The sequence below is a fragment of the Paralichthys olivaceus genome, chromosome 7 (genome assembly GCF_024713975.1).
Source record: "Paralichthys olivaceus isolate ysfri-2021 chromosome 7, ASM2471397v2, whole genome shotgun sequence".
NCBI classification, from domain to species: Eukaryota; Metazoa; Chordata; class Actinopteri; order Pleuronectiformes; family Paralichthyidae; genus Paralichthys; species Paralichthys olivaceus.
The window spans coordinates 22059903-22082185 of record NC_091099.1 but is presented as its reverse complement, the minus strand read 5'-3'; the positions used below and the strand labels follow the sequence as shown (position 1 = coordinate 22082185).

The window sequence follows — 22283 nt, the reverse complement described above, 5'->3', positions numbered from 1 at the left end:
ATGGTCAACAACCGTTGTCGCTCACTTCAGTTGAGATTGTGTTTCCGTCGTGTGGCTTCTGTATTTAACTTGTGGCTCTTGTTGTGTGTTGCGTTAATGCTCTTGTGTGAGACGTCTCTGCCAACGTACTGGAGAAGGATCTAATCAACTAATCAATCAATGTGTAGTGAAAGGTTTTAATAGTTTCATCACCAACTCATCTGCTTGATGTGACAGGTCATCTATGACCACGTGGGTTTCTGCAAGTTTCAACAATTTCAACTGAAGGCTTTTTAATATAATGAATCTAATATAAGATCCATGCCCAGTTTGACAGATATGAAGGAATATCAGTGCCTGAATTACTTACACTTTCCCATATTTTAAGATAAGGTGAAGTCTAAACATGTAAATTACAGCAGACAGAGGGTGTTGTCTTTTCTACAGTGAAGCTGATTGTAGTGAGATCAATTGTGAGAGTTTTTTTCCATGTTTGTAGTTTTATTACACAATGCTATCTGCACAAAACCAACTGCATGTTCCCCAAACTAATTTTAAAGTGCAGCATAAGTAATGTTAAACAAAAGTTTACACAAGCGCTACGTAAATGTATTAAATACATATTACATAGTATTTTAACATATTTAAGTTTTTAAAGCCTTAGATTCAAACTATTACATGTTAGACTTTTTCAGGGGTTCTTTTAGTGGATCACATAACCACAATAGAAGGTGTTTGATAATTATTTTGTAAAAACGACAAAGAGCTGAGCTCGAGTCAGGTTTTCATTTGATTTTATTGAAAACATTATAAAATTATGTGGTGCAGCAGCATATTTCTTTTCTCTGATCATTAATATGTTTCACATTTACACAAACCAAAATTAAAAATGGCTTTTAACTGCAAGTTGCCAATGATCATTGTCATGGAGACAAAAACACAGGGCAGGGCCAGCAGCAAATCAACAAATCATTTACCACCCCCATGTGTCCGCAAGTGAAACTACAAATTCTTTAAACAGTAAAGGATAAGGTCCCGTTTATTTATTATTATTATTTTTGGCCAGTTCCCGTTTCAGTCTCTGAATTTACTCTTTAGTGATTTCAGAGCTGATGTGCAAATATATGCACTTCAACCAATCTAAGACATGAACACAGTAACAAAGTGAATCCCCCAGCCCCACGTCTAAATCCATTTGATTTAAGAAGGAAAAAAGCAAACTCTCTGGACTTCTACAAAGTTCTCAAGCCACTGAACCAGGACAGCACAGAAAAACGAGCAGTTTTACACATCAGCTAGAGGTTTTAAGGGTTTTTAATTTGCACAGCAATCTGTTCAAAAAAAGAGGGTGAAGTATTTCAAAAGCCTGGCTGAGAATGAATTAGTTTTGTATATGTGACATACGTCAGGACTTCTAAATGATGATCATCCCTCTCTTTTGAAAAACAGATTCTGCTGGATTACATTCACAAGAAAAGGACTTTATCTTTATACAGCAGCCAAGTTTACAACAAGATCATTAGGAGCTAGTCACGGATGTTGCACGTGCATACGCGCACAAGCACACACACGAGTTAACCACTGATTCTCTGACCTAAAGAGACTAAAGCTTTTTTTGTTGATAGTGGAGATTCAGCAAGATCAGAACGCGAAAGGTGTTATTTTCAGTTTGCTTATTGTGTTGTATGATTATGACATTTCTGGATCATTTATTTTAAATGACGGCAAGAACTGCATCTCTTTGGCCAAGTGTCTGGTGTCAGATGGTAGTGACGATGAGGCTACTCACTTGGTTTTCCAGGTTTGGGTCAGGCAGTTTATTTTTAACGAACAAACTTTTGTGATTGATTAATCAGTTGCTCAATTTTCAACTAATTGATTGGTCTGTAAAATGTCAGAAAATGGTGGAAAAGTCAATCAACTTCAATGTACTTGTTTTGTCCAGTAGCTGAGACCTAAGGGTCTTCAGCTGACTACCACAGAAGCTGCTGCCAGAGAATATTTGACAAATTTAATTGAAAAATGACTAAAAATATCAACTGATTTTCAAAAAAGCTGTGGATTTATCTTCTGTTGATGAACGATTCAAGGACTAAAGGTTTAAAACTTTAAAACTGAAGGAAATCAGAAGCACCTGACACGAGATACCCAGTGTGACAGAAATGAGGTGAGATCTCCAACTTACTGACATACTGTCAGAATTTAGATTCCAGGTGTCAAGTGAAGTTTGGAACATAAAAAACCGTTTACTGAGGCGACTCACTCCAGTGGCTTTGAAATTCGGCTTTGCTTCAAATCAAAAGGAATCTACGTGAGGTTTAACAGCAGTTGGAGCGGCTCAGGTGGGTCTGTGCGGCTTTTATGGCTTTAACAAGAATGAGATCTAAGCTTTGGCTGATTGCATGTGCAATATGGCAACTCCCCCCAACACACACACACACGCGAGGGGTTCTCTTCCAAATTAACTCAACATTAAACCTTCATTTCTTTCGAAAAATTAAATGAATTCAACTGGAAAAAGAGATTTGGCATTAAAAAGAATCAGGTATTAAATTTCCATTCTGATGTGACTGAATGGGCCAACAGTTCAGCAAAGCCTCAACCATGACAGTGTAGATTCATGACTGTGCTACATGGGAGCCAACGTCAGAGAGGACAGTGAGCACAGCTTCCTGTCAGCGTGATTGTCGTGGATCGGTTCATGAGAATGCTGCAGATTTCTCTGCACCACATTTACCAAAGAAAAAAGAGCTTGAGCAAAATCTAGTGTTCAGAATCGATTCACCCTAAAGAAATAACAGTGACAACAAAACATCTACAAAAAAATACCCAGACTATATCTCATACATCATGTGTAGTATCAGAAGTTAAATACCTAGAATATGGTACATCTTGATTTTCTTGTTGTTGTATTTTACAAACTCGTCCTTTTCAAGAACAAAGCGTGAGAGGAGAGAACCACTTTGGACGGTTTTCCTCTCCTCTCTGTGACGGAGGGAGGATCCCGCAGCAGTTTTAAGGACCTCCAGGGTCAGCGCTTCCAAGAATCAAATACCTGAACTGTAAATGAAAAGCTGATAACATTTCAACATGTTAACATATTTATATAAATAAAAAAAAAATCAGACCAAATTTAAGAACAGAGTACAATCTATTAAAAACTTATGGAAATCAATAGACCAAAAAGTCCTTTTAACTGAAGGTAACAGAAATTTGTTGTTACTGACAAGCTTAGTTTTAACTGCTGCTCGGCAATAGTGTGGCCAAACTCCTAAAGATACTGAAGACTGCGCAGCAATGGACAATGAATGGAATCCAGATCAGTCATAACATCAAGAAATTACTCTCCATTTGTCTCATCAGCACTGAATGACACAGAACAAAGCATATTTACAGAGGCCGACATGATCTTGATGCTTGTTTTCTAAGACAAAGTGCAGCTGAGAAAATGGAATCTGCTTTCAGTTATTGGTCGAGTCACTGGTCACCTCTATCCCTCCTTCCACTACTCTGCATAAGCTCCCCCCCCCTTATCATTCACATGTATAAATAACACGTCACGTGCATGATTGCGCAAATGTTCTTTAAAAATAGAATGAGGTAAATCCGTGTAGTATGACAATTACTAGACGATGCACCGAATGAAAACAGCCCCTTCCACCCTCACCTGTCTGAACGACTACTGGTTTCATGTAGGCACAGAAACAGTCTACACAGCAAATCCGTGTCCATCCGTGTGTCTCTGCTGTGTCACCATTCTCCATTACTCATTTTATTTATTTTCCCATCAAACCTTGTCCTTTCTCCTTCAGCAGCTGCTGAGTGAGTGGCTCCGACCCACACACCCCCTCTCCTCCTTCAGGATTTCCTCTGCCTCACAGTCTCGGAGCTGCCATTCAGTTTGCTGCGCCCGGAGGGGGCGATGGTGCCGCCATTGCCTAGAGGGCGGTCCCAGTCAGCAGGCACTTCCTGTTTGCGTCGACAGGTTTCTTTGTAACGGAGCGTGATGTCACTGTGAGAGGATTAAAGGAAAATAGACAACCTGTTAATAGAAAATTCACCTGGAGGAACACTTCTATGCTGTCTGTCCTCTGAAACGCTTCACTGATGGCCACTGAGACCAAAAATAAGATGCAAAGTGCCGTGGAGATGGATCTGGGTTGAGCAACATCAGTAAAGCTGCTGTATGCAATGCACTGGAGTCCAGATATTGGTGTGGCTGTTTGTGAGTCCAAGAAAGTTAATGCAGACATTTTCTGGAGCTTTTTCTACCAGCCCCATTTTAAAGTGTCAGAAAAATGTTAGCCAATAGACCTCAGAGGAGCCATACATGTAGAAGATGCAGACGAAAATATGTAGCGACACAGACCTGAGAGCTTTTGGTAATAAGGGCTGACGTTGGTGTCTATGTGCCTAAATGTTTCAGAAACAGTCCTGTTGTTGTGAACGAGTCTGACTCAGACAATCTCCTGCTGCGTTCGTCATAGGTGAAAGGCAAACTCATGTCTAAAAACGGATGTGTCAAGAGGAGCTCAATGTAGGAAAAGAAACACGGCTGACAGGAGGGAGTGGACAGGGCCAAACACCTCTCTCCTGTGCCCACCACAATGGATATGAATATTACTGATGAGCATGAGTGGGAGGGACTAGGAGGGTCAGAGGAGGAGGTGTGAGAAATCGATGTCTTATATTTTTAAATTAGCCTTTTAAAACTAATTTTCTTGTCTTAATTCCAAGTTATTACCGCAACCCAGAGACCCAGCCTACTTCTTACCGGATGAAAAACCTCCACAGAGTCCAGATGAAGATGAGGAGGATTCCTAACAACCAGCACTGCATGATGAAGAAGGGGATGGGCAGCATGATGGTGGTGGGGTCATACTTGACCACTATGAGGAACTCCGTCACTGTGATTGCTGCCACCAGCCATGCCTGCTGGCCCAGCTTCTTGTGGAACTTCCTGATGTGAAAATTACATAAGGTGTTATTACGGAACAGTAAAATAACAGGGAGGCCATTGTTTCTCCTTAAAGGGGAAGCATATTATGTTCCCTACACCGTAAGTTAAAATAGCACTCAAGGTCAGTGTTACTCATACAGCTTCACAATGACAATTACACAGCTAGACTGTTAGCTCACTAAAATACTGATGGGAGACAACACAGGAAGCTAACTTCAATATTTACACACCAGTTTGCCTCCACTGCCATCTGAAACACAGACTACACACTACACTGACTTCCACTGAACTGTTTTGGTTGGATTCTGCTACAAGTAATGCCAGTAATGCTTCAGTGTGTGTGTGTGTGTGTGTGTGTGTGTGTGTGTGTGTGTGTGTGTGTGTGTGTGTGTGTGTGTGTGTGTGTGTGTGTGTGTGTGTGTGTGTGTGTGTGTGTGTGTGTTTCCTCAAAGATACCCTGATGTGCTTGTTTTCCGCAAGCAGATATGATAAGAAGCTTACATCATCAGCCAGGTCAATAAATACGCTCACTCCTTAAGCCAACCTGAAGTCTTGCCAACAACAACCTAACATAGGGCACATAGTGATGCAGGATTTCTCCCTTCACACTGAACTGGAACATATGAGTTTGAATGACCTACAATGAACTGAATGTCCACATACAATGACTGAAAGCTGCCTCAGTGCTGTTAGAATAACACACTAATACACTATGTGCACTCAAACCTGGTTTGTCTTACCATAACATTAGAGTTACCTGCTGTGTGAGAGTGAATGTCAGTGAGTAACTTGTACATATTAGCCCGGCTAATCCCTCACACTATCCAGCATTCAACTCATGGGTGAATACTCACGGGTCGTCCATGAAGTCGTAGATCTCCCTCATGGCGACACCGCCCACGTTGACAAAAAAGACCAGGCGGAGCAGCACCAGGTAGTGTTCAGGAGGCATCCACAACACACACTTCAGGTAAAATGTGTTCAGCTCTGCCAGGAGGAACTGAGAAGAGGCGAAAAGACAACAATAACACACCTCTACTCTAGCTGCTGCGATGAAATTATAATTTAATCAAATAAAACAGAAGAGGACATTTATATTGTGTGCAGAGCATGTTTTCATATACAGTTAAGATTTCTTATTTAAGTAAGAAAAGAGCTATTACTGATATTCAAAGTCAATATATTCAACATGAAAATAATCTATTCTTATATAAGTCTTACATAAGCCAATTATATAACCAACAATCAAGAATGTAAGCATCCTTCAATAAGAAATAGAGAACAACATTTTTTGAGAGCTACATATACTTTAAATCTGACATGAATCAGAAAACATTGGGCGCAATATTTAGTTGAAAAAACTTTAGCTGTGTCGATACTGTGAGAATAATGAGGAAATATGACTAAATCTCCATATTTTTCCATTTAAAGTCATTTTATTCTTTATTGCCATTACAACCATCTCATGCAAATAAAATACAGGATATTGCTTACCATGAATATTATTCCTAACACAGCGAGCCAGCGTCGAAGGTTGGAGGCGGGCTTCCACTCAAACTTCACCCAACTGTATGGTGTGAACTGGAATGCTATACGCTTTATCTTCCCCCTGAGAAGCACACAGCAAAGACACGGTTAGAATTAGACATATATAAAGATCAAAGATGAAGTTCTGTTAAAAACAAGACACTTTTTAATTGTGAATATTCTACCTATAAATCTGTCATACAACAGAGAAGAAGAAATAGAAACTAGTTATATGCCTCTGCCAACTAGAGCAGTTTCAGTCCACACACTGTTTTTCCAAGACTCATATGAGGTCACCATGACCTTTGACCACCAGAATCGAATGATTCTATCTGTGAGCCTAAGTGAACATTTGTGCCAAGATTGAAAGATTCTCTCAAGGCAACAAATTGTTTTGCGGGTGACCCTGACATAAGAACACTAAAACTGAATCAATGGACTCAAATGTTCTCAATGCGTTCCTGAGATAACGTGTTCACAAGAGTGGAACGGACAAACAACCCGAAAACATCAGGCCTCCAGCCACTGAGTGTCGCAGTGACATAAGAATAGTCTAATTTGTGAGGATTCAATTCTATTAGAGCAGAGTTCTGAATCAAATTCGGGTTAATACAGGTAGTTGTTCTCAGCAGAAACTTGGAAAGTCGTACTTGTATGTGGGAATGTTCCACAGGCCCTGCCACTGGTAGGGCTTCATTGACAGCCAGGCCAGGGTCTTCATGCCACAGTAGATTCCCAGGCCGTTACACACCAAAACATCCATGATCCACTGCAGAGAGAAAACGTACAAATGTTATCAAAGGGTTAAACAGGGCGCAGCAATGCTCTTACACAACTGTGATCAACCTTCACTAGTGTGTAAGATTAGACCTTTTGTTAGGACTGTGTTTGTGTACACAGCTTGAGCTGGCCTTAAACCTCATCCCTCTCCTTTTAGTTGTGTTGCCTCCTATGGGAAAGTACAACTGACACTGTATCCGTCCTGTAAGACTTTGAGGACATCCTGCTCTTCCTCAAACCTTAAACCCGATGGGTTTTGTTAGAGAGAATGAAATGAAAACATTGCATAGTGCATGTACGTCTTCTGAGCCACCATAATCTTTTGTTTGGAGTGTATTTTTAGTAGATATTCATATTCAAATGTAGCCCATAAACTTAAACTATGATCCATATTTACTGTAAGTAATCAAAAGTTTGTATAAGAACTTAAGTAACTACTCATACTTCTTACTTACTCTTAATTTGTTTGTACCATCAACACCTTATCTTACAATTCCCCAAATGTTTGTGTCTGTTTACACTCACTCATTTTGTTGTGAACACTTGCTCTCATTTGTGATGCTCAAACTACACCGCAGAGAGTTTCCCACCGGTGAAATGAAAGGTTACTATCATATAAACAAATGGGAATCTAATTACTGTCATAAATCTCAATAGCAACATTTAAATTGCTTTAATACATCAGGCAAATGGATATTTAAAAAATCAATTCTGAAGTGGAACGCTGCAGCAGTCTGTCCTTGCAAAGAGTTGCACGTGCTTACTTCCAGCAGGTTAGCTGCACCAGTTAGCTTATTTATGCAAAATTCAGACGCGTTCAATTCACCCCAGTCCTCCGACAGCTTTTATGGGTCAACAAGTATAAGTAGTCATGTTTCTTTTTGTGTTTACTTTCACAGTTATACTCCATTTTGTCTACTTGTCTTCAATGAATGTGTGTTCAGATGGCGGCTCACAGGGATCTTCAACTAAAGGCAAATTTATAGTTTCTTGAGTGGGCGAGCAGGCTTGTGTTTAACGTTTTATATCTTCTGACTTTCATTTACTTTCATTGACTTAGTATTAGATTTGTCATGAGACATGATAACGACAGTAGTTTGAAACTGTGCAGCACAGCATGTGAGAAAAGAAGACGATCAGTATTATATACACGTACGTGGTCCCACCAGCACTCAGAGAAGTTAGGTAACTGGTGCTCCAGGCTGTATTCCAGGAACTCGAACATGACACTGATTATCATACACATCCACCAATCCCGGATCATCAGAGTCTGAAGAAGAAAACAGAGCACAAGGTTTGGGTGAGTAGGAGGAGGAGAATGACGAGGAGTAGGAGGAGGAGAATGACGAGGAGTAGGAGGAGGTCAGGAAGATATTTAGAAAGAAATCTAAAATTCTACATGGTTAACAAATACAACAAAACAGCACAATAGAGACTGCTTCTGAGTCTATTAGGACAGATTTTTTTTTAAACATGTCGATCATCAGAGAGTCATCCGATTACAAACTGAGACTATTTCAATTATCCAGGCTGATTTTTAATGTGTAAATAAATTGCATATTCCCAATATTGTAATAAACTCAGCAGCGCAATTGATTCAGACATGTCCAAATCCATTTTTATGAGCTTAACAGAAGGAAAATGTTGGTCAATCGTGCAATCACGGTCTACAGCCTAAAGACAATAACAAGGTGTAGTAAATGCAACCGAGCACTTCATTTTAAGGCCTCAGACACTCGGTCCTTATTCTGTTAGAAATGATCCCATTCTGTCATGTTTACTCTCCTCTATGTTTGTTTGTGTTGGCTTCATGTTGTTTTCCTTTCTTTTTCCATGCCAAGTGGAAGAAGGCACAGCCACACAGAAATGACACAATAAAATAAATGACAGAACATAATGGTTTTTCTATTATCACATGGTATATACTGTTATATCACACCCACTCATTTTTTTATCTGTAACTTCTGACTACTAGGTGTTGTCATTTTCAGTATGTCAAGGACCAATGCTGCAAATAGACAAATACTCTGACTATGAGTTCTATGTCACTTGCTCAACTCCTCTCATGATGACACAAATGAAGAGTTTGTTTTGAAAGTTGGAGTCAGTCAGTCAGTGCATATTACTGCTCAGTCATGGTCAGCGTGTTATGAAATCTGCACACTCACCTTTATATACCATCCCAGGAAGTGAGCTGGAACAAAGCCATCCATCTTGTCCTGTAGAAACAATCCAACGTTTTTCTTTAACACGTTCTCATCATTGTTACGTGTCTGATCTCAGCTGGTGAGTCATCTCAAGAGTTAAGTGTCTAAGCCTTTTGGGACAAATTGAGCTCTTGAAACTATACTAGCTGATCTAAAATTATCACAAACAATTTTGTATCATTTTAGTATTTTTTCCAACATTTTGTAGATTTAGTTGAGAAAATCAAGTGATGACAAATCGTTTGTATAATTTTTTCTTCCATTCCTCGTAATCTGGTACATTTCAGTGAATTATGTTCTTTTAATGAGAAGCCAAAATCTATTTTATTTGGGTTATTTATTTCTAAACATCTGTCCATAATTAGACATTTTAAAAAGGCTTTTCACATAGCTTGGTTGTAATTTAATGGTGCTATGTTGGTTTGACCCACTCTGAGAGGCTGAGATCATTCTGACAGAAGAGACAGGGCCAGCTCACGCATAACAGCAGCAGCAGCATCAGACCATCTCCACAGGGGGAAGAAGGCCTGTTTGTAACTGATGGACTATAAACTGCATTAGGCACAACCCTTTGGTGCCAGTCAGCATCCAGTCACACTAACTGTGTGTTTGTGTGTGTATGCAGAGAAGGGAGATGGAAAGCACAAAAGAAAGAGACCGTGAAGGTGAACTGAGGGAGTGTGAATGTGTGAATTAGTGAGTGAAAGCAAAAGAGGGAAAGTGAGGATTCTGTCAGTTTCACAGCACCTCTGAGGAATGTATATAGACTCCTTTATTTTAGATCTGGGTCATTCACTCATCAGTAATAACTGAGGATAAAAGTAGACCATAATATAAATAACAGCACCAGGACAGAAATATCACTTCTTGCTGTAGTCTGAGTGGTTCTGCATATACTCAAGTCTGCTTCTAACAGAAATGTGTAGATGTTTTCCCAATGAGACGCAGTCATGCAAACCTCCATAACATGTGATATAGAGTCAAATTAGGGGAATCAAATGAATAGTCTCACCCAGATGTTGTGGAAGGGGTCAGTGGTGTTGCCTGGGTCATACATGAGGCAGTTTCCTCCATAGTCGCGCTCTGGGAGGGGAACCCCTAGTTTGGGGTCAATGTACTTCATGAACTGCCGTCCATCATGCACCGTCTGGAAAACAGAAGACAGAGGGGGAAGTACAGAAAGTGTCAGCACTTGTTCTTCCTGAAAAGTGGTTTCATTGGGACACAGAGGTAAACTGAGATCACAAGACAGATGTAGGGATTACTCACCGAAGAAAAGTGACATTCAGCTTAATGAAATGCTGTCGCTATATTACAGGGTCTCACTCAGTGATAAACATTTGAATTAAAGCTCGGGTGTGAAGTCCTCTGTAAAACTAGGTGCAGAGGCAGATCCCACTAGAACCAGTGAATGGAGTGGAACTTTCAAAAACTATGGGACGGATTACCATGACAAGGAAAAAGACACAACATTTTGATGTGGGTGTGGATCTGGATCAAGGATTTTCATTGACTTTCTTTAACATAGTGAACTAGCATTTTTCCAATATTTTCCTTGATTTCTGAGAGAATAATTCATGGGTCTTGAATTAAACAATCTGACATGTTCAGGGGTCTGATATTTATGAGGTTGTGTAATTTGATGCAAATCCAAATATCTAGTGTATTTAAATGTGGTTTCATAAGAAAACCATTGGGCCTTGGTTAAGGTATACACTCTACTGAGTGCCATTCTTTACAACTACTGTCCCTTGTAAATAAAAACATGAGAAAAAAGTGAGGAATAAATACAGACACCAGTATACAAATACACAATTAAATAAAGGACAAAACACATTTCACTCAATTCCAATTAAATGTCTTTTCATGAATGCATGCCCCACTGAATGTTTAAATGTGAATGTTTCAGTCAATCATGGCATCACCACCATCAGTGGACCCACCTGGAATAGGATGAAGATGAGGAAGAGCTCGTAGACAACAGTGACACAAAGCCAGAACCGCCAGTAAGCTGCAGCGAGAGAGTAAGAGTGAGAGGGTGGGAGAAACTGTTGCAACAATATGTACTGCACATCAGCTGCGTGACTTCAAAAAAGAAATACTGAAGACTGGGACTGAATATCAGTTTTAGTCTCTCTGTAAAGTGAAGATGTACCCTTCTGAAATGAGGCCAAAGCATCAATCTAAGATGTCCTGGTTTGACTTATTTAGTAGAACCAGGAACCAATTTCCTACAAAAGAATGTAGCTTTTTAAATTCAAGTGTTACTCTTAAAGTAGTATCTCTTGTAAACAAATTTTTTACGCTGAGTTTCATGTGAGACTCCCAGCCGCTCGTCCAGGGGGAGTTGCAGGTTATAAATCTAAAACTCCCTCCCGGTCGTTTTCCCAAGATACAAACGTATGGAGCTTCAGCACAACTGCAACAACATGAACAACAACAACTGAACCTACTCTGCTGGTTCAACAGGTCAGGGTGTATGACACACTCCCTACACACTTTAACACAAAATACAGAAACCCCTTGTCTTTCAATTCACAAAAGGAGGCTGCAAGAAGGCACAAGCAAAGCAACAACGACTTCATGTCAACAACAACCGACAATATTAAGTGCGTGACTCAGTGCATGACGGTCCTCCACACCCTGTTATCTTCCTTCCTTTCTTGCTTTCCCCTCTGGAATACGTAGTGTGTTGTGTGAGAAAAGAGATGTGTCTCCATACAGAAGCTGGTTAAACTTAAAATAACAAACTACTTAAATATACACGATGATGTCAAAACCAGCAAACAACAAATAGGACAAATCAGTTCACAAGAACAACAACAAATAAACTAACAACTGCATCATTCAATGTTCAAGCACTCATGCCACAGTGCTTCTGCTGCATTAAGGCACCATACAGTTCATTTTCTATGGTTACCTTAAGCTCAGGGTTATCTGTCGAGACATAGCAAGCAGTGATTACAGGTATGGTTAATAAACCTTGAGTTTAAGTTCAAGTGCTTAAACAGGCCTCCAATTTCTGTGATTTCTGTGTAAAACTTGAGCATGAATTAGTGGAGAATATTGTCTGATAAGTCACTTCTCCTCTCCCCTTCCTCTCTCGGCTCTGCCCTCGTATCCATCAGCTTCTTTGTTGTGATATTTCATGGGGTTTAGTAGCTTTCTGATTTTAATTTCCAATCTACTGAGCACTTTGTTCCACAACAAAGTGCTCAGTAGTATAAAAAATAATTATTTTTTATTTTTTAAATAGGTTCTCTATCCTTAATCTACCATCCAGATTCACACAAACATCCAAGGTGTTCTCTATTAAATTTACATGGCTTTTACAAATCATATATTTTTGTTTTATTGGCAACACAAAAAACCGAAGCTCAGAGATCACTAATTAAGAATCAGTGTTGCTGTTCCTACCTGCATGCACTTTAAATGCTGACATATTCAATTAGAATAATAATCACCTGCATCATAATCTGCTATTATACTATTTAGTTACAACAACACTTATCCGTGGTCATGTAATGACAACTATGTAAAACACCACACCTGCTTTCATCTGAATTCTTAATCAGGCCAGACATCTCCTTTACTTTGTTAACTACATGTAACCTTTGTGTAAATTGATTCCCAGCACTCACAGGACCTGAATATCTTATCAGAGACTAACATGGACTGTTGAGCGATGCAGTGGTTACAGCTCACAGGTTAGCAAAGCTGTTAATAGATGCATTTCAGCCTCCTCACTTACACAGGGCAAACAAGCGGATGTGATGCAAAGGATGAATGCAACAGCTCTGTAACATGAATTATTAATTAATGTGTAATTCATTGACAACTTCTTAACTTTTTTTTTAGTGTTTCTGTGGCATTTTAGCCTTTATTAACCAGCTGATAATATACAGACAAACACAATACAAGATAGGAGAGAGATGGGTTTGAAATGAAACAAGGTTCCCCAGATATATGGGGAAAAGGGATTTCACTGAGATCAAAGGCATAAAGATAAAAAATGTCACACTGGGGTTAGGGTAGAGCAGACTAGGTCAACACACTAGAGACGTCAGTCCATTGACCCTTTAATTTATGTGATAAATGTACACGTCTTACCTGGATGTGGTCTGGTGAATGGTCCATCTTTGGCCTGTGTCACTCCAAAACAGAGAAACACAAGAATGCTGGCTACAATCCCCCTAGAGGAGAACAATAAGAGAGAGGATGAGTGAAGATGACGGTGTGTGAATGAGTATATGACAGAGACAAGGACAGCGAGTGTGTGTGTGTGTGTGTGTGTGTGTGTGTGTGTGTGTGTGTGTGTGTGTGTGTGTGTTTTAATTCCAGGAAGAAGCTCTAGGGTCTTTATCCCAACAAGCCCAACTGCGCTGACTGCAGCAAATCCTGTTATGCACAATCCCACAACACACACATAATTTATGCAGCCTTCTCATGATTAAGCTATCCTATCAATGCTATTAGTTAAATAGCGAATTAAACTAAAAATATCAAAGCAACTCAAAATAATTAAAGTAAGCAACATATTGTTGGTTAATATGATCCGTTAAAAAAAAAGTTGGCATTTCCGTTGTTTACATCTCCACACATTCATCTGAGCCTGGTTCTTGGCAACAGAAAGGAGCTTATGGAACATGAACCAACTCAACTGGCTCCTTTCCACACGAAGGAGTGGCAGCTCTAATCAGACGTCTCACAGATGTCTGACCTTCTAGCTGTGTCTCTAAAGGTGAGTCCAGCCACCTTACTGACCTCATTTTGGAGGCTTGTATTCATCATTTCTCTCCTCCAGTCACTAGCCCCATGTCAATGTTACTGTACCAATCTGCCTGTTGATCTCTGTTGAAGATGCTTAAACTCCTTCATCGAAACTTGCTCCCAAGTTGAACTTCATGTTTAAAAACAGAGGCCTAGAGTAACATGTCGAATCTAAGAACAAACCAATGCCACTTTACCTCAAAGGGATCTGAGACCACATCCACAAACACACCTGCATTTACAATACCAGAATTCCTCATTGAAATTAATTGACTTCAGGTTATATGGAATAATCTGTGGATTTGCTCATTGTAAACGTATGCTTATGATTTCACATTAAAGTGTTCATTAATGAACCACCCTGGCAGTTGAGAGGTAATGAGGTAAGGTGTGTCTGTAAGTCTCTATAGCTCAGTGTAACATACTGGCTTGCACATTTTCTCTAGAGTAAAGAGAATAAAACACATGCAAAATGTAATGCAATGAAAGCCTGAGATTCATGTTCTTCTCTTTCATACTCATCAGGGTTTTATTTTTCTGCCAAAGGTTTCATCGAGCAACATGTGGCCTTGAAGACTTGCATTGAATTCTACTGAATATGGAAATTATCCAATTTTGAATGATGAATTCTGGCTCTCATCCATATACTTTCATGCTAAATTATGTGATTAATGATTTAGCTATTGGCAAATATAGAAAGAGAACCAGGGAGAGAAAGATAAATATACTACAAATGCTGCAAAACAAATTATCTCAAGCTAAACTGCTGCCAAAACTCTTTTATCAAACTTTAGTACAATCAAAAGGCAACAGTGGAAATAAATTGACCTTTTTTGGGCGGCCAGCAGGGTCCTGGAGGGACACAGAGGAAATGACGAGAACAGCCTACTGACCTTTTGGTGTTGTAGGCCGTGTCCTGGGGGGTTTCTTCCAACAGCGTGACGTAGACCAACGCACAAGTCAGAATGAACAGTACTGTGACAGTATGGGCTCGCCTGGAGAAAGACAAACAGAGAGGGGGGATGTTAATATAAAAACATGAAAAATAAAACTGTTGCTATCTGAAACCACAGAGGGAGAATGTTCAGCAGGATGAATGCATCGTAAATCTGCCAGTAACATTCACATTAATATGTTTTAGTTCTGAAACCTTTAAAAATACTCTGTCAACCCAGTAGTATTAATGGAAAAATAGGCGGAGAACATACAGGAGGTTGATAAACAAAGTGTCTTAACAGAGATTTCAGACATCCTGCTTGGGACCAAACTTTTTTCTGGTCATCAAAAGTAAACAGAGTAAAATATAAGTAATGAAAAATGAAATGGAGATGAGATGAAATAGGTTTCTGTTGGGAAAGTGGGTCAGTTCGGCTGAAGATAGTAACAAAACATTGTGCAACAACCAAAACAAATATACACTTTGAGATCAGCACTTTAGGACCAAGTTTCACATTTTCCTTCATATAAAGTTAAGAAGAAATACAATGTATTGTCTGTCTTGGGACCTGTCTGATCGTGGACTGACCTCACCTAAGGCTGTATATCGCCTCTTGAACTAAAAACAATAATTCACTTTGGTTGACAAGTTGAACTTCAGGTTTCATGTCGTGCTATTGGCCACAGGCTCATATCTCCACATCACGCCATAGCATGGAACAAACCTTGGCCTTTGTCAACAGTTGGACAGTATGGTAGCTAGATAAATGTATGCTATCTGTAGGATTTATCTCAACACAGGGTGCAAATGTATGAGTCAAAGGAACATACAATAATTAATAGCTCAAGCATGACGTGTGATGTTTACATTGATCAAATGACCAGTAGTTATTATTATTCAGGATGTACAAACGAAATAGCGAACAGTATTGATTTAAATCACCAGTCAGTGTCAAAAGTCTGACCTATTGCAGATCTTATATTTGTTCAAGCTACATCTTGTTGATGCCCCATCAACTTAGTCTAAACTCTGACCAAACAGTATCGTGAGCAAGTTAAGTAAACAGCAAAAACAGGGTGATGTGCTTAAAAAGTAGACACTTGCTGCTTTTGAAGGGCATGTCTGTCGAGTGCATACCTACACAAAGGCCCAACAGTCCTCTTATGAAACCACATTAGTTCTGGATTTTCATGCCTGATTTCGTTCATCAAGATTTAGGAATTATTGTTTGAGAAATTAATGAAAATGAAGAAAAACAATCTCACAGTGTCAAAGAAAAATGTTTTTAAATCTGGGATCAACCTCAAAATTGTAAGGGTTCTTCCTTGGGTCATGCTCAACCCCTCTGCCAAATTTCAGAAATCTGTTCAGGTGTTCTGCATAATCCTGCTAAATAAACAAACAAATGGAAAGGGCTGAAAACAGGTAAGTATGCAACATATCTTTCTGTCCTGTAATTTCTTGTTGTTTTTTGACAGACATTTTTATGCAAAAACTTCTGGGATGAACAAAGAGTGTAAATCATTTTAATGATACAGGTACTGTGTCTTGATCAGACTCTGGATAAGATATTTCCTCATACGTAAGAAGAGACAAAAATAGAACTAAGTGTCAAGATATGGGGGCATGTGTCAGCATCAGAGAACATGATCGCTAACAAGTACTTCTGAACAGTCTCTAAATGTACTGATGTGCAGTGGCTGTGTATCAGTCAGCTCATCTGAATGTTGTTTTGCTCTTCAGAGGCTGAAAAAAAATTCATGTAACTTTTCATAATAAACGCTGGAAGGGCCTGATCTACTAAAGGTTTGCACATGTAAAACCATGTGCAAACTGGATTTTGCCTGCAAAAACACATGCAAACTGATCTACTAACAGTGCGCACTGAGGATTGCATGCAGAATAAAACGCTCAGTCCGTTTAGAATGTTTGCCTTAATGAATATGCAATATCAGGCGTTTCTACCGGAGCATGCAAAATATTGGGAGGAGTAGATGAAACTTTAATTTAGCACACACATTGTGATTGACAGAGCCTGAAAAAAATTGAGGTGCTTGTGACTGCATCTATATTTATTATGTTTGAAAGGTAGGTGCTACACACTCACAGATGGCTGCAGTTATTGTGGTGAGGAGGAGACAGCATGGAAGACGGAGAGAACAGTTTTTTCAGAAGGTGAGCTGCACCTGCTGTTTATTGGTATACAATATACCAACGTCTGACCAATATTGGTCAGAGGCATCTCCTCCACCAGCCCCCCACCTGTTTTATTTGCCGAGGTTTTATTATGAGCAATTCTTCTTCTTCTTATGTCTTGCCACCTCCTCTTTACTTAATTGGTTTTTGTTTTACCCACAGCATTTACTCTCTCGCAGATACTCTCCTATATTGCATTTGTTTGAGTTAAATTAATATTTCTTTGCTGTTTGCCTCTTCCACTAACACCTCCAATTCCACGGCATTCAATTTCGCTTTGGGCTTGCGGCCACTCTGCTCTCCAGAATGCTCCATTTTCTCCATGTTCCTTGACCTTATCCAACCTGTTTGGCAGGACACACAGGGGAGGACCTGGCTTCTCTCTTGCCTAACAACCACAGAACATCACCGGGAATGACAAGACGCAGTGGAAAGACCAGTCTTGTGCAACTGAGAGACATGCTAAGCTTAGACTGAAGCTTGCCACTAATAATATGGTGATAATTATAGTCTGTGTATGTAGAAATATTCTGATGTTGTCCTGAGGTGGACAGTGATGCTGAAACAGGTTTTTTAGAAATAAATCCTGACTAACCATCTTGGATTCGCTTAATATTTTATATCCAGCCACTAGTGTGCAAAACTTTCTGTTGGTTTCTGTTCTAGTTTCAGAGATATGGAGGTTTTAAATGGAGGGGGGCGCATGTCTGAAAAAAAATCAAACCAATGTGGTTATTCCTGTTTGGTTCTCACTGTGTAATAAAGCCCTTATGCTTGACCTGAGGCCTGTACTGTGGAGCAAGATTTATGGTTAGCGAGGTAACAGCTGATTTAACCTTGGGTGTTGAAGGTTAAGATGGTGGATTGTTTTTTACCAGGGTACATCGCTATGGTAACTTATGCTGCACATTCACAATAGATTAAATTCCACAACAAGCAACCAACTTTTTCCTGCTCGTGTATGGTTTGATTAACAGACACTTTTTTCACTATGAGTTAGTCAGCTCCTAAAAAATGGTCAATTGTGGTTTAATTTGAGTTTAATTAACTTAAAAAAAAACAAAAATATGGTGACTTCTGTCAGAAAAGACTAAGATACTACGCATTTTCACTTTTATTTTGCTTCTTGATTTCAATGTGCTTGTGCCTGCATTAATAGATCTTCAGTGTCATATGACTCACACTGTCCACAAAGCCATTCTTCATCATTAGTTCTCCATTATATCCACAGTGGGAGCGCCAACAAACCACTGTGAGAGCACATTCCTTTACAGAAATAACCTACATCACATGCAGCATTACATAGAGTTGGACATCACACTGACTCAACAGTTTGACAAAATCATGACATTTTGATACATCTTCATATTTCATCATGGGATTTTCAACACTCAGTTCCCAGGTTAATAGGTGCAACTAGATAAATGAATACTTTCTAATGCCACAAATATAAACATGGTAAATCCTACCTCCATGAAGGCTACAATCTGTTGGAACTGGTTTATTCAGCTACATGGTCACTATGCCAGATGTAGTTTGTGCTGCCGTTATTATGAATCATACCCACCAACACCCATTAATAGAGATGTACTAGGGAGGACCAGTTTCTTCTGCTGCCAAAGATAGAGCTTAGCAGATTTTTTAATGCCCCCTGCTTTCAGCGCAAAGAAGAGCCGGGACACACACACACACACACACACACACACACACACACACACACACACACACTTAATCAGGCTTAAATATTCCTAGAGTAACAGGTTGAAGGGCCACAATAGCTGCAAATTAACGAAAGCTGCAGGAGAGAATGTCACTTTTCCAGACCGGCTTCATGCCCTCACCCAAATGCACCTGCACATGTCAACGAGCTGTCTCTTGTCAGTGCATGCATTACTCACTTGTTCAGTTTACCGCATGGACAGTGAGGACAGATATCCATGGATTGCATGGATGGCTGTCTTAACTTTAAGTCTGTCATTGATTTCTTTCTGCTGTGCAGGCTGGGATACTAACTATTCTCCTGTCAGCAACAAGCTCTGGTTGTGCAGTGCGACTTACAGCGAACGTGAGCAGAGCACATCAGAATCCTTGTGGAGTAACCTTTGGTGATTCCCTGCGATTATTTTGCATTGGAACACCTAACTGTACATCGGCCCGACCTCAGACTTCCTCTGTGAGTCTTAAAGCACTGGAACAGGATCAAAATATTGGTGTGATTAATGGAGGTCTCTTGGGCCTGTCTTTCAGTTCACCTTGAAACCTGTCACACCATGCTGTCACCAGACACATGCATCTTCCTGCAGCATCTTCCTGAATGTGAACTAAATTCGTGTATGTGCTGCACTTCACCTTCACACCTTCACTTCTCGTGATGCAGCATTCATTTTGACATTTACATTGTTGACACTGTCAGCAAGCACTCACCAGAAGAAGGTGTTGGTCCCGTCGTCGTACACTTCGCACTCGGTGTTCCTCCGGTACAAGCTCTCCCTGGAGCTCTGCTTCATCACCTTGGCTTTGATCGGGGCGCTCTGACCCGGACAGCCCGGCTCGACCGTGCCGTCGTTGACCTGCTCGCTGGCGGATGCGGCTGTGGCGCACTTCCCGGCGGGGTTGATCGCAGCCGAGCCGCTTCTCCTCGACTCGGGCTTGGTCATGGCTTGGCTTCGCACGGACCGACCGCCCCTGGCTGCTTTAAAGTAATCCTGAGCGGGTTAGGTTTGTATCGCTGAGCTCCGCTCCCGTGCACCGTCATCCGCGTCAGCCCCACCCAGGTGACTGTCAGCATCCTGTGGGTGGTCGGAGGGAAGAGATCGTTACAAGGACGAGGGCGGAGGGAACAACCTGAAAATCACGTCCTGCTGTTGGGTGAGAGGTTGAACAGCACCTAGCAACACTCAGAACCACAGTGTCACAGCACAGCACAGCACAACACAACACAGACATGCAGAGCTCAACACTGTCAGGTAGCAACAATGCTAACCCCTGTGTAACATAGCTACTGTACAAGTGTCACCTTAATGAGTATCTGCTGCTCAACAAACCACAATATCTCTCCTGCGAGGACTGAAGCCTCCCTGTCATTAACTTCGCTAACTATCTAGCTAGCTATCTGTAGCAGGCTAACCAACCATGCTTAGAAGGCTTAGTTCACTGACAGTCCCGTTAGCAACTAGCCGGCGTCCACCCAGCATTGTTACATCAGACACCATTCAACCATTTCACGTGTTAGACAATGACGTTACATTTAATCTTAGCATCACTCACCAGCTGAATGTATGGGATTACTGAGTGGAGGAGTTGAGGAGATGCTAACGCTACATTAGCACACACGCTTCAAACTGGCTGCATGGAACAGAAAGGAAGAATAATGTGGTGACTGTCGCACTGAGCCCGGATCAGTGACACAAACACTCCGAGCGCGAACTGTGTGATCGCACCAGACACATCACATGGACATGCTTCACTCACTGTCAAGGTAAGGGTGCAAACTACATCATATCCGGTCTACCGCCGTCAAACTAAAAACGCTCATATACCACCTCGCAGTAAAAGGCTTTTATTTTGAAATAAAAATATCCAAATCGGAAGCTCTATGTGTGCTACTTCCCGGTGCTTTGTGAAGGTGACAGCCTGACCTATCTGGCGGGTTTAGCAGAGGATCAGCTTTGTTGACAACAGCTGAAGACATCGAGTTAGAGTCCGAGCCTCCCACAGTGACAGCAGGCACAATGAAAGCCACTCTGCAGCAGAACGAGTCTTTACTGGGCCACTTTGTAAAACCATGAGGTCGAAAACTGCGTCCGTACAACCATGTTTCCAGTCACTTCTGTCGTCACTTCCGTGTGACTGCGCCTCATACGTCAGACCGATTAGTTAAGTACAAATACAACCAATTACATTATTCACTTTAATGCATTTTATAGAAATCATAGGTGATAAATGTTTAGGAAGAATCATCAATAGCTTTTTATTTCAACACATTCAATGAAAATGATTTGATCAAATGAGCAGCAGAGGGATATTATATTATATTATATTATATTATATTATATTATATTATATTATATTGATATAGTAGATATAAGCCACCTCCTTGTTGTCTGGGTTTATGCATAAATGTTGGTTATCCATTGAAATAATTCCTTAGGTTTTATTCATAGCTGGTTTAAACATCAGGTCTCCAGTTGTAAATGTTAGGTAAGGCTGATCAATTTTTTTTTATTTAAAGTTTATATTCTTTGCAGCACTTTAATAATGATAATAAGTTGTCTGTTCGAACATTGCAGGGGACTTTCTGATGAACAACAGAGATAAACAGATGAAGTTAAATTTTTTATTAACATGAAAACCAGTCAAATGTTCCAAATGGAGACAAAAAACGTTGTTTAATTAAGAAAATTCTGATCTGTAATGGTTTTATTAACCATGGATATAGATGTTATAGTTACACATTATGAAACCATAATTATATAATTATTATAATAATTCATACCTTTTCTTTCTCTCTTTTGAAGTTTGCACCATAGCACCATCCTCAGGGTATGGAGCCACTTTCTGTTCTGTAACAACTGTTACAGGGGCTGTTAATGGTTTTCTGAGCAGTCACTGCTCAGCCAAATGATCTTTGTCTGGATTACATCATGGATTTTGCTGAATGAGATCCATTCAGAGGCTCGTCCTCGAGACTTGATTTCATGGCCGGGAAAAACCCTCAGCTGACAACGCAGGGCAAAACCTACTTTATCTCTCTCTTGTGTAACTAGAGTTATGGACCCCAGCTCAGAAGGAAAAGACTAGAGGATTTCCAGTTTGGAAAATTCCCCATTTTTACTCAGCTGTATCTTGGAGGAAAATGTACTTTTTAGATTTGTGGGGGTCAAAGATCATGACCTTTGAGCAGTTGGTAATTAAACAGTATCCTAAC

At 40.2% G+C, this 22283-nt stretch overlaps 1 protein-coding gene across 1 annotated transcript; it reads right to left on the bottom strand.

Moving 5' to 3' along the window:
• Positions 1-756: 756 nt before the first annotated feature.
• ptdss2 (phosphatidylserine synthase 2) lies at positions 757-20851 on the bottom strand. Its single transcript, XM_020079200.2, has 13 exons — positions 20624-20851; positions 19781-20145; positions 15117-15218; positions 13564-13646; positions 11397-11464; positions 10466-10600; positions 9415-9465; positions 8403-8516; positions 7117-7235; positions 6434-6548; positions 5794-5939; positions 4754-4939; positions 757-3991 (listed from the first exon to the last, which is right to left on the bottom strand). The coding sequence occupies exons 2-13, from the start codon at positions 20011-20013 to the stop codon at positions 3838-3840; spliced, it is 1506 nt and encodes a 501-aa protein (XP_019934759.1). The 5' UTR covers positions 20014-20145; positions 20624-20851; the 3' UTR covers positions 757-3837.
• Between the last annotated feature and the right edge of the window lie 1432 nt (positions 20852-22283).